We start from the raw sequence: 14462 nt of genomic DNA, 5'->3' as shown, positions 1-14462 counted from the left end.
CAAGTGCTCCTTTAAGTGGGCTCTCCTCCACATCAACTTCAACATCACAAATACTTCAGTCCTCAAAGGTGTCACCCCAATCGCACTTGCTTCCTCACAGCTCCCAAATCTCCAGCTGCCCGTCTGAGTATAAGGTAGAACAGATGGTTGAGTCTGCAGAGCTGTTTACTCATACTATAGCCTGGGAATCAGAGGTCGACTCCAGCGCTTCTGTGAATCCAGACGAGGAAATGATCTGCACTGATGCCCAGAATCTTTATGAGTCGGATCCAGGACCAGACGCAGAAGGTTCCATAATGTAGACCCTCATTCCCAAACTGTAACTCCTGTTGGTGGAGACAATGGGGAAGACGATGATAAGACTCAAATACCTGATTGGAGCGACAACTTTAGTTTTTTGTCAGGGCAGGAACAGGTTGGCTCTGAGGACGACGGGTGTGATAACGCACAGGGTGATGATGATGAGGTTGGAGATCCCACTTACTGTCAACCCACAGTCAGCCAAGAGATGAGGTCAGCAGAGGAGGTGGAGGAAGATGCTAGTGACGACGAGGTCAGGTTGCGCCTTCCTGGACAGAGACGTAGTACTGGAAGCACGTCAACAACTGCATCCTCAAACACAACTCTGCCTCTCACCACAAGTCGTGGTGGCTCTTCAGGTCGCATGGGTGCTAAGCCTTGCATAGCCTGGGCATTTTTTCAGATCGATAAAGATGACCCAACTCGTGTTATCTGTAATATTTGTCAGCAAAAGCTAAGTAGAGGCCAAAAAATACATAGTTTGAGTACTTCATGCATGAACCGGCACATGGACATGAAGCATAAGTTGCAGTGGGAAGCTCAGTGTGCTACAATGCGGCCTAGCCGGCCGGGCCAACCACCGTCTGCCATATCTTGTGCATCCGCGGCCTCTTCATCCTCTGTGACTGGGGGGACAGCAGTCACACCTGTTTTGGGGCGCAGACCTGCCACCTCTTTACCCGCAACAGCCAGCGTGATTGGCAGGTCATCATTTTCTTTGGAGGTGGTAGCACCAGCTGGTGTTGAGCGCTGTCCGACATCGATAGCACCACCTTTGGATCAAGGCAACCTAACATGTCTGCCTACATCTTTCTCACAGACCGGCAGTTTGCCAGGGACACCCTTATCAACCCCGTGTAAGCACAATAGCCAGCCCTCGGTCCCTCAGATGTGGACAAGTAAAAGACCATTTCCTCCTAGCCATGAGAAAGCTAAGAGGTTGAATTTCACCATCTGCAAGTTCTTGGCTACGAAATGCTGTATTTCCGCCTGATGGACACAGAGGATTTTCGAGACCTTATGTCCATCGCAGTGCCCCAGTACCAGATGCCCAGTCGGCACTACTTCTCAAAGGAAGGTGTGCCTGCGCTCCACCAGCATGTCGCACACAACATCACCGCTTCTTTCAGAAACTCTGTGTGTGACAGGGTGCATTTCACCACAGACACTTGGACGAGTAGGCATGGACAGGGGCGTTACATGTCGCTGACTGGGCACTGGGTAACTATGGTGACAGCAGGACAAGGGGCTGCTGTCCAAGTCTTGCCGTCCCCACGAGTTGTGCGTCAATCCTCTTTATGTCAAAGTTCCTCCACTGCTTCTGGCTCCTCAACCTCCTCTCGGTCTTCCACCTGCACCCAAAGCCTGTCTGGTCATGCCACAAGCTTTCTAACTGCGCCGGGGCAATGTCACACACGTGCCTTGTATGGCTCACGTGTTGAACCTGGTTGTCCAGCAATTTTTAGCCCACTATCCCAGACTAGATGTCCTTCTGCAGAGGGCACGGTCTCTGTGTGCTCACTTTCGCCGTTCGCATCCCGCAGCTCAGCGACTTACATCTCTACAGAAGTCGTTGGGCCTGCCACTTCACCGGCTAAAATGCAATGTGCCTACCCGGTGGAATTCAACTCTGCACATGTTGCAGCGACTGTGGCAGCACCGACAAGCCCTGGTGCAATATGTTCTGATGTATAGCCTGGGCCAACGAGATCCAGAGGTGGGGCAAATCACGCTGGAGGAGTGGTCTCAGATCAGGGACCTATGCACCCTTCTGCACAGTTTTGAAATGGCGACGAAGATGTTTAGTGCTGACGATGCCATTATCAGCATGACTATTCCGGTGATTTACATGCTGGAGCACATGTTAAACAGAATTCGGAGTGAGGTGGTGGCACAAGAGGAGGTGGAGGAAGTAGAGGAGGAGGAGTTGTATGCGGAAGGGCTAACATCTGCAAGGTCCAGACGGTCGGCAGCACCAAGGCGGCAGGCATGTGAGGGTGGGGGAGATGGTTTTACCAGGGCGCATGGTAGCAGCCAAACTAGTGAGGAAGGTGCAGGAGCCCAGGAAGAAGTGGAGGACGAACTGATGGAAGACTCATCAGATGAGGGAGACCTTGATCACATTTCTGTTGTGCGAGGTTGGCAGGAGAGGACAGAGGAAGGAAGCATGATTGTTACCTCGCCACCAAAACAACAGGGACTTGGTGCTCCTGGATGCGCAACACACATGAGTGCCTTCTTGCTGCACTACCTGCAACATGACCCTCGAATTGTGAGAATTAGAAATAATCCTGACTACTGGGTTGCCACACTGTTAGATCCCCGGTACAAAAGTAAATTTGCAGAAATTATTCCTGCCATAGAAAGGGATGCACGCATGCAGGAGTATCAGCAGAGACTGTTGCAGAATCTTACATGTGCTTTTCCACAAAATACCAGTGGTGCACGTAGTGAATCTCACAGTTCCAACTTGCCAACCGTGGGACCGTCAAGTGTTCAGCACTCAAACCATAACAGAACCACAGTATCTGCTGGTAACATTAATTTTGCGGAATCATTTCACCACTTTTTTAGCCCATCCTTTGCAAGGCCACAGGAGACAAGAAGTCTGACACATAGTCAACGCCTAGAGACGATGGTACAGGAGTATCTCCAAGTAAACATTGAAGCCACGACTGTGTCACTGGACCCTTGCTCTTTTTGGGCATCCAATCTGGATAAATGGCCGGAGCTAGCCACTTACGCCTTGGAGATCTTGTCATGCCCCGCAGCCAGCGTTCTGTCTGAACGTGTGTTCAGCGCTGCTGGTGGTGTGCTGACAGATAAGCGCACGCGGCTCTCCACTGATAATGTAGACAGACTCACGTTCATAAAGATGAACAAATCATGGATCCGAAACGACTTTTCTACCCCTGTGTCATCCTGGGGAGAGTAAAAGCTTGATGATTGGTTAAAATCACCCTACCAACCGTTTTAAGCTTTCAAATTACTAATCATGTTTATCTGTATCTTGGCTGGAAAATAATTATGCTTTGTAGCAGTGTGCAGCACTGATTCTATTAGGCCATCTATAATAAGCTCCACCAGATTTAAAATTACTAATCATGTTTATCTGTATCTTGACTGGAAAATAATTTGGGCTTTGTAGCAGTGTGCAGCACTGATCCTATTAGGCCATCTATACTAAAGCTTCACCAGATTTAAAATTACGAATAATTCTTAGCTGCATCTAGCCCGGAAAATAATTTTGGGGCTCCGAGATGCGCAAGACACATAAGTGCCTTCTTGCTGCACTACCTTTCGTGATATCGTTGCACAGCAATCGCCAAAGTCTATAAACCTCCTTGCTCACATTGTGAACTTTGTCTAAATAAGTATTGTATTTTGTATTGCTTTCATCTCTTAGGAGATTGTATGTTGTGATATATGTGGTTGGGCCTTCCATATGTGTGGTTATTGGTCCTGCCTATTGGACAAACAGTGTTATTGTTATTGTTATTGTAATTTACTTGCACAGCATTACTGTGATCATATGTCTTGTATCATTTAATGCTATTATGACTATTATGATCATGTATGTTTGATAGGTACTTTGTGCAGTGATGATTTAGTAGTGTCAGGTGTAACTTGACGCATATGGTGAGGTTCGTGGTATGTGTGAAATTGTCCATATATTGATATATGTCGCTATGCATATTTGCATTCTTTCTTTATGGGAGATTTTTGTATTATGCCCTACCACTGGATTGATGTGGGTAGTTGTAGATTTATAATTGGACATTTCACTACATGCACCCTTATTTGCAGTCCCTGAGGTAGTTGAGGGCAATCTTAAGATGGACCTCTAGCTGGGTCAAAGAATACCTTACTTAATCCTAATTATATAGGTGCGGTTCTTGGACAGGTACGTGCAGGCGTTCTCTGTTGCTGAGGTCGGCTCGCGCTACCCGGCGTCTTCATGCTAGGACCTGCGGGTCACGTGGGCCCACGTGACTGTTGGGAGGTCCTTCGCATGACGCCGGCATCGCGGGTTGCCGAGGCAGCAGAGACGCTGGGCGCGTCATTAGATGTCCGCCCACACCTTTCTATTGGCTAGCGATAGGTTTATAAGGACACACCCCCGGTTTGCAACCACGCCCCCTGAAGAAGGTAACGCCGAAACGCGCGTCGGGGTGGACGCGTGGTCCACATTGGAGCACCCCCGCTGATAGCCCTCTGTCCAGGTAGATTCTATTACCATACTATATGGTCATTTACATGGTTATGTCAATATACAGTCAGGCAATATTAGCTGACCACTAATGATACACTATTTGGACACATATATTAGAGATCTGTTAATCAGGTGCATTAGAGTCTATACTATAGTCCTGGTGGGTGCCCTATATGTGGACCTCTGTGTCCATTGAGCATGATGGTAATTTAAGATATTTTTTATATGTATGTTGTGCACTGTTTCTGCTATATTATGTGGTGTATTCTCTCTTAATTATATATTTAATAAAAGCTATATTTTATGATAATTACCTGCTGTGTAGCTTTGATCGCATCTTTCCCTTCGCTGTATATTGCTGCACTACCTGCAGCATGACCCTCATATTGTCAGAATTTGAAGTAATCATGACTACTGGGTTGCCACACTCTTAGATCCCCCAAACTTTTCGATCAACCTTTTCATTTTAATAAAGACCAAAAAAATGGTCATTTTTGAAATTATAAGCATTAGCAGGTTGTTAGAAACTGAAATCAAACAGTTTTCAACTCAAAACTTTATTCTAGGTGATGTTACATTTTCACATAGGACCCCTTGTTCGAAAGGAGCTTCTGAACTCTCTCGTCCATTGAATTTGTCAGGTTTTGGATGGTTTCTGCTTCAATTGTTTTGCATGAGGACAGAATACCCTCACAGAGCTGTTGCTTAGATGTGAACTGCCTATCGCCATCATAGACACTCCTTTTAATGATGCTCCAAAGGTTCTGAATGGGATAGAGGTCAGGGGAGCATGGGGGTCACACCATAAGTTTGTCCCCATTTATGCCCATATCAGCCAGAGATGCAGATGTTTTATGTGCAGCATGAGATGGTGCATTATCATGCAGAAAAATGATCTTGCTGTGAAATACACGGTTCTTCTTCTTGAACCATGGCAGGAAGTGCTGTTTGAGAAAATCCACATACATTATGGATTTCATCTTTAGCGCCTTCAGGGATCCTAAAGGGGCCGACAATCTCTCTCCCCATGATTCCAGCCCAAAACATTACTCCACCTCCTCCTTGTTGGCGCTGTAGCCGTGTTTGCGTGGGGTGTCCATCAACCAGCCATCCTCCACTCCATCCATCTGGACCATCGAGCGCTGCACGGCACTCATCCGTGAACAAAACAGTTTTGAAATCAGTCTTCATGTAATGTTTGGCCCACTGGAGCCGTTTCTGCTTGTGTGAAGTGGATAGAGGAGGTCGACAGGATGGCGTATGCACAGCTGCAAACCTCTGAAGGACCCTGCATCTTGTTGTTCGGGGGACGTTGGAGGCACAAGCAGCTTCAAAAACTTGTCTGCTGCTATGACAAGGCTTTTTTGTCGCTGCTCTTTCAACCTGACGTAATTGCCTGTAGGAAAGAGTCCTCAATTTGCCCTTATCAGCACGCACACGTGTGCACTGTGAATCAGCTACATACTTCTTGATTGCCAAGACACTTCATCCTGATCATCGCACAATGTTGATTGTAGTCATGCCTTGACCTAAACACTCCACAATTTGTTGATTCTCAGCAGCCGACACATCCTTTTTCTTTCCCATTTTGGCAGAAAATGTAGGCTGCTTAATAATGTGAGACAGCCTTCTTAAGTAGTCTTGCCTTTCATTGGACACACCTGCCAAACTAATGAGCACAGGTGTCTGCAATTGCTTACAGTGATATAAAGAGCCCTGACACACATCACCATCAATGAGTTTAACTGACAAACAAACAAATTCTACCCTTATCACTCCTAAACACTTTTTGCATAATAATTTGGAACACAGTGTACATGTGCTTTTCCACAAAACACCAGTGGTTCACGTAGTGAATCTTACAGTTCTAACTTGCCAACCGTGGTCGGTATGGAGTTGTTCAATAAAGGGCCCAAAAATTAAGATAACATAGATGGCAGAGGTCTCTATGAATAGGAATTCCTAAGTATTTGATACCCTGTGAGGGCCAGGCAAAGGGAAAGTTGGACTGGATGGAATCCTATATGGATTTGGGGAGGGAGACATCGAGGGCCTCAGACTTCGCTGCATTGATTTTAAAATTTGACCATGTAACAAAGTGATCTATTTCAGCCATAACAGCATGGATGGATATATGTGATTGAGTGATATATACTAGGACATCATCAGCAAATAGAGAGCACTTGTACTCGGTGCCTCCCACCTCAATCCACCTAATATTGGGGTTATGGCGAATTGATGAGAGCAGGTGCTCCGTCACTAGGATGTATAAGAGAGGGGACAGAGAACATCCCTGCCTTGTCCCATTGGTGATTGTGAAAGGTGATGAAAATGTTCTGACGCGCCCCCTGGGCCTTGGGACACCCGGAGCCGGACCCTTTTTGGTGGATGCTGGTGGTTGTAGTCTCCGTGGCGGCAACCCGGTTCCGTGGCTCAGGGCGGTCAAACCAGTGGCGGAACTATTTATGTGGTTTTGATGTTTAAATGTCCGACTACGCCACCCGTGGATTGCGGTCAGAGTGAACCGCCGCTCCAGGGCAGACCGCTGAGGCTGGTGTTGTGGGTGCAGCAGAGCGTAGCATAACTCCCCACGGGAGGAGTATAGCCTCAGGGCAGTGTATGCGGAGGATGGGGGTGATGGTGCAGGGCAGCAGCAGTAATGACACGGAGTCAGTGATGCAGTCCAGGGCCTTTACTCACAGTTCTTATTATCCAGACCACGTCTGCAGGTAACGGCTGCCCACGTCGTACTGTGCTCACTAGGTGAGGGGCTAAGACAACTCCCAGATAACTTTGGAGTGCTTCACAGGACCCCCTTTGTGTGTCCTTTGTCTGGCCTTTCTTACCAACCCTTCTGTCCGGCTGCCTCGGGCCTCCTCTTGGTAAACTTGGCGCCAGTTTCCCTGACCCTATGTGGTGCCTTCCCAGCGGGTGTAGCGAGGGGCTGCGCCACATAAAATGTCACAGCCTCCTGTTTCTAGCTGAGGGTCATTTCCTGCCTCCACTAGTTTCGGGGACCGGTCTCCCCCTTTGGCCTGACCCCTCCACGCAGGTGGATTCGGGCGTGCGGTGGCGACTCTCCCGTCCGCACCCCTGAGATCCCTTCGTTCCTCGTTCCTGGAGCCTTCTCCGCTCCTCTTCCTTCCTTCTCCCTCTTCCAGGCCTGGGCCTCTGTTACTAGGCCCGCCTCCGGAGCAGAGCTCATGCAGAGCCCCTGCTCCCTGCCACTTCTGCTCAGACTTCTCTGCACTGAACTAAGATGGTGCCCACCTTTTATACTCCCTTCTCAATGCACCCTGCTCCTGCACTACAGGGTTCCCCTTCCTCAGTGTTCCCTCCCCCCACTCCAGCCAGGGACAGGGACTGTCGTGCCCATCTCAGGGGCATATTGGTCGCCCTGCCCCACGGCAATGTGGTGTAATGCATGCAGGTGTCGGGTCCTGATCCACACTACATCCTTACCTGAGAGTGAGATATCACACCTCTGGGTGAGGTGCAATACGTCTGTAGCAACCGAGCCCTCAGGGTGCTACAGTTCCATTTATCTTCAGCCTAGGTGACGTATTGCGATACAGGGCCGTGATTTTGGCTATAAAAGGGTCCCCTAGACCCCTACCCCAAGCTTTTTAAGAGAATCATATATGGCGTGCCAGGAGACTCTATGGAATGCTTTCTCAGCATCCAACGAGAGTATCTCATTACAAATTTTTAACTGCATCTAGCCCAGGAAATACTTTGTGCCTAGTAGCAGTGTCTGCTAGTCAGCGGATTATCCCGGCTGTTAAGCAAGCTACACCACCTGTAGTTTGGACACTTCATTTTTTCAAAGGAAATGCTTCGGGACCACGGGATACTCAGTGAAGAGCATCAGGAGGCACCCCAAGGCATAGGGGCTTGGAATGGCAGTAGGATCCCTTGGGGTGGACAGCCGAGCTCGATCCTTATAAAAGCTTTTTAACTGCAGCAGCTTTAGTGGACGCTACTGGAGCTGGAATTACGCGGCTGCTGGCATGAGACTTGCCCTCCAATAGATCCTTGTAAATGGATTTAAAGTGTATTCATTCAAATTAGAGAGACAATTTAAATTAAAAAGCTTAGAGCTGCCTCCACCACAGGGGGGCTTGCTCGACCCACCAGCGGACAGGCACCAGTATTGGGAGAGGGGGGCTGGCCGTCAGGGTTCACCGCGGCTCTGGCACAAACCCGGCGACACGGAGGTGGCACGGGCAGGAGCGGACTCAACGTGTCGGCTTCTCACTTTTTGGATTTTAGAAGGGCATGACATGCCTATATCTGTGTCTCCCCCTCCTTTTACTCCTCCACCTCTTTTCTTTTCGCATGACTATATGTACTTGTCACTTTTCCATGTGTTAGTTGTGTCTTCTGAGCAGTTTGTCAGCTTTTGGACACCTTTGAAGGTGTTTTCTATGTGTTTCTATGTGTTTTTGTTTGCCTGCCATTGGTTTTAACGGTGTTCGAAGGTGTTCGACGAACAGTTCGGCGAACACACGGGTGTTCGACGAACCGAACCGAACTCGAACACTACGGGGGTGGCTCAACACTTTTTATGATGCCCCTAAAAAATTTTTTTTAGACAGTATATTCATGTGTAACTCTCATGGGTAAATGTTTGTCAGCCCAAACACTTAGTGCACATGCATTACAAGTATAGGAGACCCACTGATTTCTAATGGGAACTTTTTTTATGAGGCCTTCCTCCATGTCTTTTCCAAGATGCATTGGCGTGCCCAATTTTTGGCAGCCCTTGCATTCACTGCATACGCCAAAACTATGGGAGACCCACTTCCGAATAATTTGAACATAGTTTTCAGGATGCCCTTTGACCTCCACATCTCTTCCAAGGGGCATTGGAATGCCTCCACATTTTTGGCAACCCTTGCATCCACTGCATAGGCAAACACAATGGGAGACCCACTTCCTAATAATGGGAACAATGTTTTCACAAGGCCCTCTGATCTCCACGTCTCTTCCAAGGGGCACTGGAGTGCCTCCAAATTTTTGCCAACCATTGCATTTACTGCTTAGGCAAACACAATGGGAGACACATTTCCTAATAATGGGAACATTGTTTTCCTGAGGCCCTCTGACCTCCATATCTCTTCCAAGGGGCATTGGAGTGCCTCCAAATTTTTGGCAACCCTTGCATTCACTGCATAGGCCAACACTATGAGAGATACACTTCCTAATAATGGGAACATTGTTTTCAGGAGGCCCTCCTCTAAGTCTCTTACATGGTTTTGTAAATTTTGTTGGAAAAATGAGAAATCGCTGGTCAACTTTTAACCCTTATAACTTCCTAACAAAAAAAATGTTGGTTCCACAATTGTGCTGATGTAAAGTAGACATGTGGGAAATGTTATTTGTTAACTATTTTGTGTGACATATCTCTCTGATTAAAGGCCATAAGAATTCAAATTTTGAAAATTGCAAAATTTTCAAACTTTTTGCCTAATTTCAACTTTTTTCACAAATAAACGCAAGTCATATTGAAGAAATTTTACCACTATCATGAAGTACGATATGTCACGAAAAAATATTCTCAGAATCAGTGGGATCCGTTGAAGCGTTCCAGAGTTATTACCTCATAAAGTGACAGTCGTAAGAATTACAAAGTTTTGCCTGGTCATTAAGTACATAATTGGCTCCGTCATTAAGAGGTTAATTGTCATTCATGTGCAATCTGTATGTAATCCATTTTTATAGTAGATGCTATTAATAGTTTACAAGACCATTTATAGTTTGTTGAAGAATTGCTATGTATCCGAAGAAAACAAACGCTATACTGTGGCTTTTTATAATTTATAATGTTAATTCCAGCCCTATAGACTTGAATGGGTGTGTCTCATCCAATTTACGGAAGACAATAGTGCATAGTGCAATTTTTGTCAAACACATATTCATTTAGTGAAAAAAAATTGCTCATCTGCACTGCCCCATTGAATAACAATGGTCCGAGTGCGGTCTGTTTTGTACAGACAGCACTCTGACCAGAAATACGGTCGTGTTAATGAGCCTTAAGTGACAATCTTCACCACACCCTGGATATGTCATCAATAGTAGTGATTTTCATGAGAAAACATAATTTTAGCAAATTTATTGCCATATAAACAAAATTAGTGGCGGAGCCACAATCAATAAAGGCCTCGAGACACCCAGATTTGTCATTACAAAATATACAGGCAGCAATAATTTTGCAGAATCAAAGAGAAATGTCTCTGGGTATAACCTAACCCACCTACTGTAGATATTGGTGTCTTTCCAATAATGGCTGTCTGTGCAGGCATGCCTCTGACTTCAAGACTGTCCATACCTGATACCCAGATTTATATTTTGTCACTTGACTCCTTGTTAATGATGGAAGTGGGTCATCCCAATCTGCATTGACTCCACAGATAGGGTAACAGGTACACAAGTCTTAGGTGGATGCGTAGAGTCAGCAGTAATTTTCTGTTTGCAATAAGATAAATGTCTATCTAGTTATTTTGCCAAAGACATGGCTGAGTCAAGGGAGTCAGGAGTAGGGAACAGTACTAACATTTCCTTAATTTGGTCAAAAAGTCAAGTACAAAACTGATGGCGAAGGGGCTAGTCACTACACGTTGCAGTAGCCCAATGCTGAAATTCAGTGAAGTACTCCTTGATGGTATATTACCCTTGGTGGAGGTTATTAATTCACTTTATGCAAAAGTTACGCTGTCAGTATCATCATATAGATGCACTAAGGAGTCAAAAAATGAGTAGACTGTGGAGAGTTCTGCAGTAGGGTAGGGAAGCAGCCAAAGCCAGCAGGGGACCTTCCAGAAGGGAAATAAGACACATATCCTGAACAAGACAAGTGTGGGTGGATCCTGAGGTACACTTGACAGCTTTCCTTAAAGAAAAATAAATTCTATAGTCACATGAAAATTGGTCAGGCAGAAAAAATTTGAGATGGACGGCGACGAGCTGGAAGTTGTAAAGGACTCAGATCAATGATCACTTAAAATGCAATGGAATTCAATAGGAGAAAAGCTATAGGCATATCAAAAATGAAGTCACTGGACAAGGTCTTCAAATCAAGGAATATTTTATTGGCAACGAAGACACGGCTCAAACATAGTCTGTTTTTTTCTGTATTAATATATGCATGCGAATACTGGACAATAAAAAACAAGACAATAAAATTTGATGCCTTTTGAATTTGTGGTGCTAGAGAAGGATGTTATCAATACCATGGATGTCAAGAAGAACAAACAAATCAATCTTAGAACAAATCAAGCCAGACATGTCACTGAAAGCACGGATATCCAAGTTACAACTTACCTACGTAATACGAAGAGAGCATTCACAGGAGAAGATCGTCATGGTTGGAATAAAAAAAGGAACAAGGCAATGAGGAAAATCAGCAACCCAATGGCTTGATGCAATCAATATAGTGGTGGAGAAGGCCCTGGTGGACCTATCTAGGCTTACACAAGATGGATCTATATGCAGATCATTCATCTATCAAGTCGCCATGGCTTGATATTGAGCAAAAGGACATTAAAAAATAATAATAAATAGGTTAATCTTGGAGTCTGAAAAGTCAAATGAGGTGCTGCAGTGACTTGTGCTGAAGCAGTATCATGATCTTGAAACCACTCTGCAAGATCTTGGACAAACTGGGCCAGGTAATGCACTTGACCCACCACCACTTGAATTGGATCCATCATTTATTGGGCCAGTTATTATGCAAAATATAAATTGTTCATGGAAGCCTGGTAGCTATTAATACGGCTTTCATGGATAGCCTTAGCTCAAGCCACTCTGTTTATTAGATCCCGGGGGTTGACCTGGCCTTCACCTTTTAACTCCTGTACAGGGATCTGGACTTACTCAATGACCCCTGGGCAGCGGCCATGGAGTTAGCTGCTGACCAGTGGAGCAAGCTGGCAGCAAGAAGTGTAGTCACGAGAGGTCAATACCTAGAGGCAAACTCAGGAATAAAATCAGAAAGCAAGCGGGTATCAAAACGCAAGCCGAGGTCAGAAAACAGAATAAACAAAGTAGCACAACAGGAGCAATGGATCAGAGTGACCAGGTGTAGCTGAAATAAATAACTGGCAACCAGAGTCTGACTGCTGAGGTTTAAATAGAAAGAAGCTGTGCCTATAACTCTCAACAGACAACTTATGGCATAACCAGCTCATTATAAGAGAAATATATGTCTGGACCATAGTCAAGAAAAAGAGAGGAATCCCACTATTATATTAGTTACAAAATTATGAAGTCGCGACCAGCTCATTGCAGCAAAACACAGGTGGGCAGGAAATGGACAAATAGTCTCAGCAATCTTACAGCTAAATAGCCATGCTCTGTCATCATCCAGCAGTAGCAGCAGTATTATCATCTAGCAACCAAGGCAGAGGTCGAAGCAGCATGTTCAGACACGGATGTGACAAGACCATAATAATGACTAGGTGGTCACCAACTGTTGTCCAAATAGTTTGATTCCAAATAGTTTGATATTTATATTTAAGTGATTGATGTATAGTAGATATATATGTCATGAAGTATCTAGTAGAAAATTATTTAAGAAACAAAACTATAATCTTTTCCATTTATTTTGAACGATGAGACTCGGTAACTTATGTATAGCTCTCTTGATCTCGTTGTTCCTCAGACTATAGATAATGGGATTCATTAGTGGTGTCACCACTAAATACAACAAGGATCGGTATTTGTTGATATTGGATGAGCTCTCATCAGATGGAGTCATGTAGACCGCGATTAGGGTGCCGTAATATGCACACACTGTGGTCAGGTGGGAGCTACAAGTGGAGAAGGCTTTTCTCTTAGCGTAAGTTGAAGAAATGTTAAGGATGGTAAAGAGAATACAAAAGTAGGAAATAATGATAAATGCAAATGGAAGAAATATCAAAAAGATGGAAATAACGAAGTCTTGCAACATCAAAACAGATGTGTCTGAACTGGCCAATTCAACTACAGGACCAAAGTCACAGAAGAAGTGGTCGATGGAATTCAAGCCACAGAAGTTAAATTGAATCACAACAATGTTCTCACTTGATATCAACACACTGACCAAACACCAAGACCCAATAACCAACCGAAGGCAACGATCTGGACTCATTAGTGAAGAATAACGTAATGGATGGAAAATGGCCAAATATCGATCATAAGACATGACGGCTATGAGGAAACATTGAATAAATCCAAATATACCAAATACATACAACTGTATCACACAGCTCCAAAAGGACAAAATACCTTCTTCAACAAATATTATGTCCAACATCATGGGAATAACGCTGGTGGTTAGTAAGACATCTGCTATTGATAAGTGTTTCAGAAAGAAAAACATTGGGGCTTTGAGGTGGTCAATGGTGGTCACTAAAATAATAATGAGAAGGTTTCCACCAAGAATACACATGTAAGTCAGGAGAAACACTATGAATAAAAGAGGTTTGTATTTGGATAGACTTTGGAATCCAAGAAGACGAATCTGAGTGACTTGTGTCTGATTCTCCTCACACATAATTTATGTTGATGAATGTCCAAGAGTTTTTTTCTCCTATAATTAAAAAATATTTAAGCAGATAAAGCAGAAAAGTGCTAAATGAATAATAATATTTTACATTCTCTTTACTAATGGTTTACCTTACAGGAGGAATTTTCAGCCATGATGTGGCAACATTTCCCAGATTTTCATTTATTTTATAGTGTCAGAAAAACATGGAAGATACCCCCGAGTACCTGAAATTTATACTCACGTGAATAAACTAAACAGATGAGACTGGCCGTTTAGGTCAATTGAAAATTGTTGATTTTCTAGTTGGGTGCGGATAATTATGGAAAATAGTCTACAAAGTTGAATGTGCTGACAACAAAATCACACAAAAATCATCAATGGAAATCAAAATTTATTAACCAATGGAGGCCTGGATTTGAA

The 14462-nt window shown here is 44.7% G+C and overlaps 1 protein-coding gene across 1 annotated transcript; it reads right to left on the bottom strand.

Annotated features, from left to right (window-relative positions):
* Positions 1 to 13097: 13097 nt before the first annotated feature.
* Positions 13098 to 14048, bottom strand: LOC141167450 (olfactory receptor 5P81-like). The gene has a single exon (XM_073654852.1). The coding sequence runs from the start codon at positions 14046 to 14048 to the stop codon at positions 13098 to 13100; it is 951 nt and encodes a 316-aa protein (XP_073510953.1).
* Positions 14049 to 14462: the final 414 nt, after the last annotated feature.

This window comes from Phyllobates terribilis, unplaced genomic scaffold (genome assembly GCF_046119375.1).
Source record: "Phyllobates terribilis strain yellow unplaced genomic scaffold, ASM4611937v1 Scaffold_11__3_contigs__length_659146591, whole genome shotgun sequence".
NCBI lineage: Eukaryota > Metazoa > Chordata > Amphibia > Anura > Dendrobatidae > Phyllobates > Phyllobates terribilis.
The sequence above is the reverse complement of the archived record's forward strand: the minus strand, read 5'-3'. Positions and strand labels throughout refer to the sequence as shown.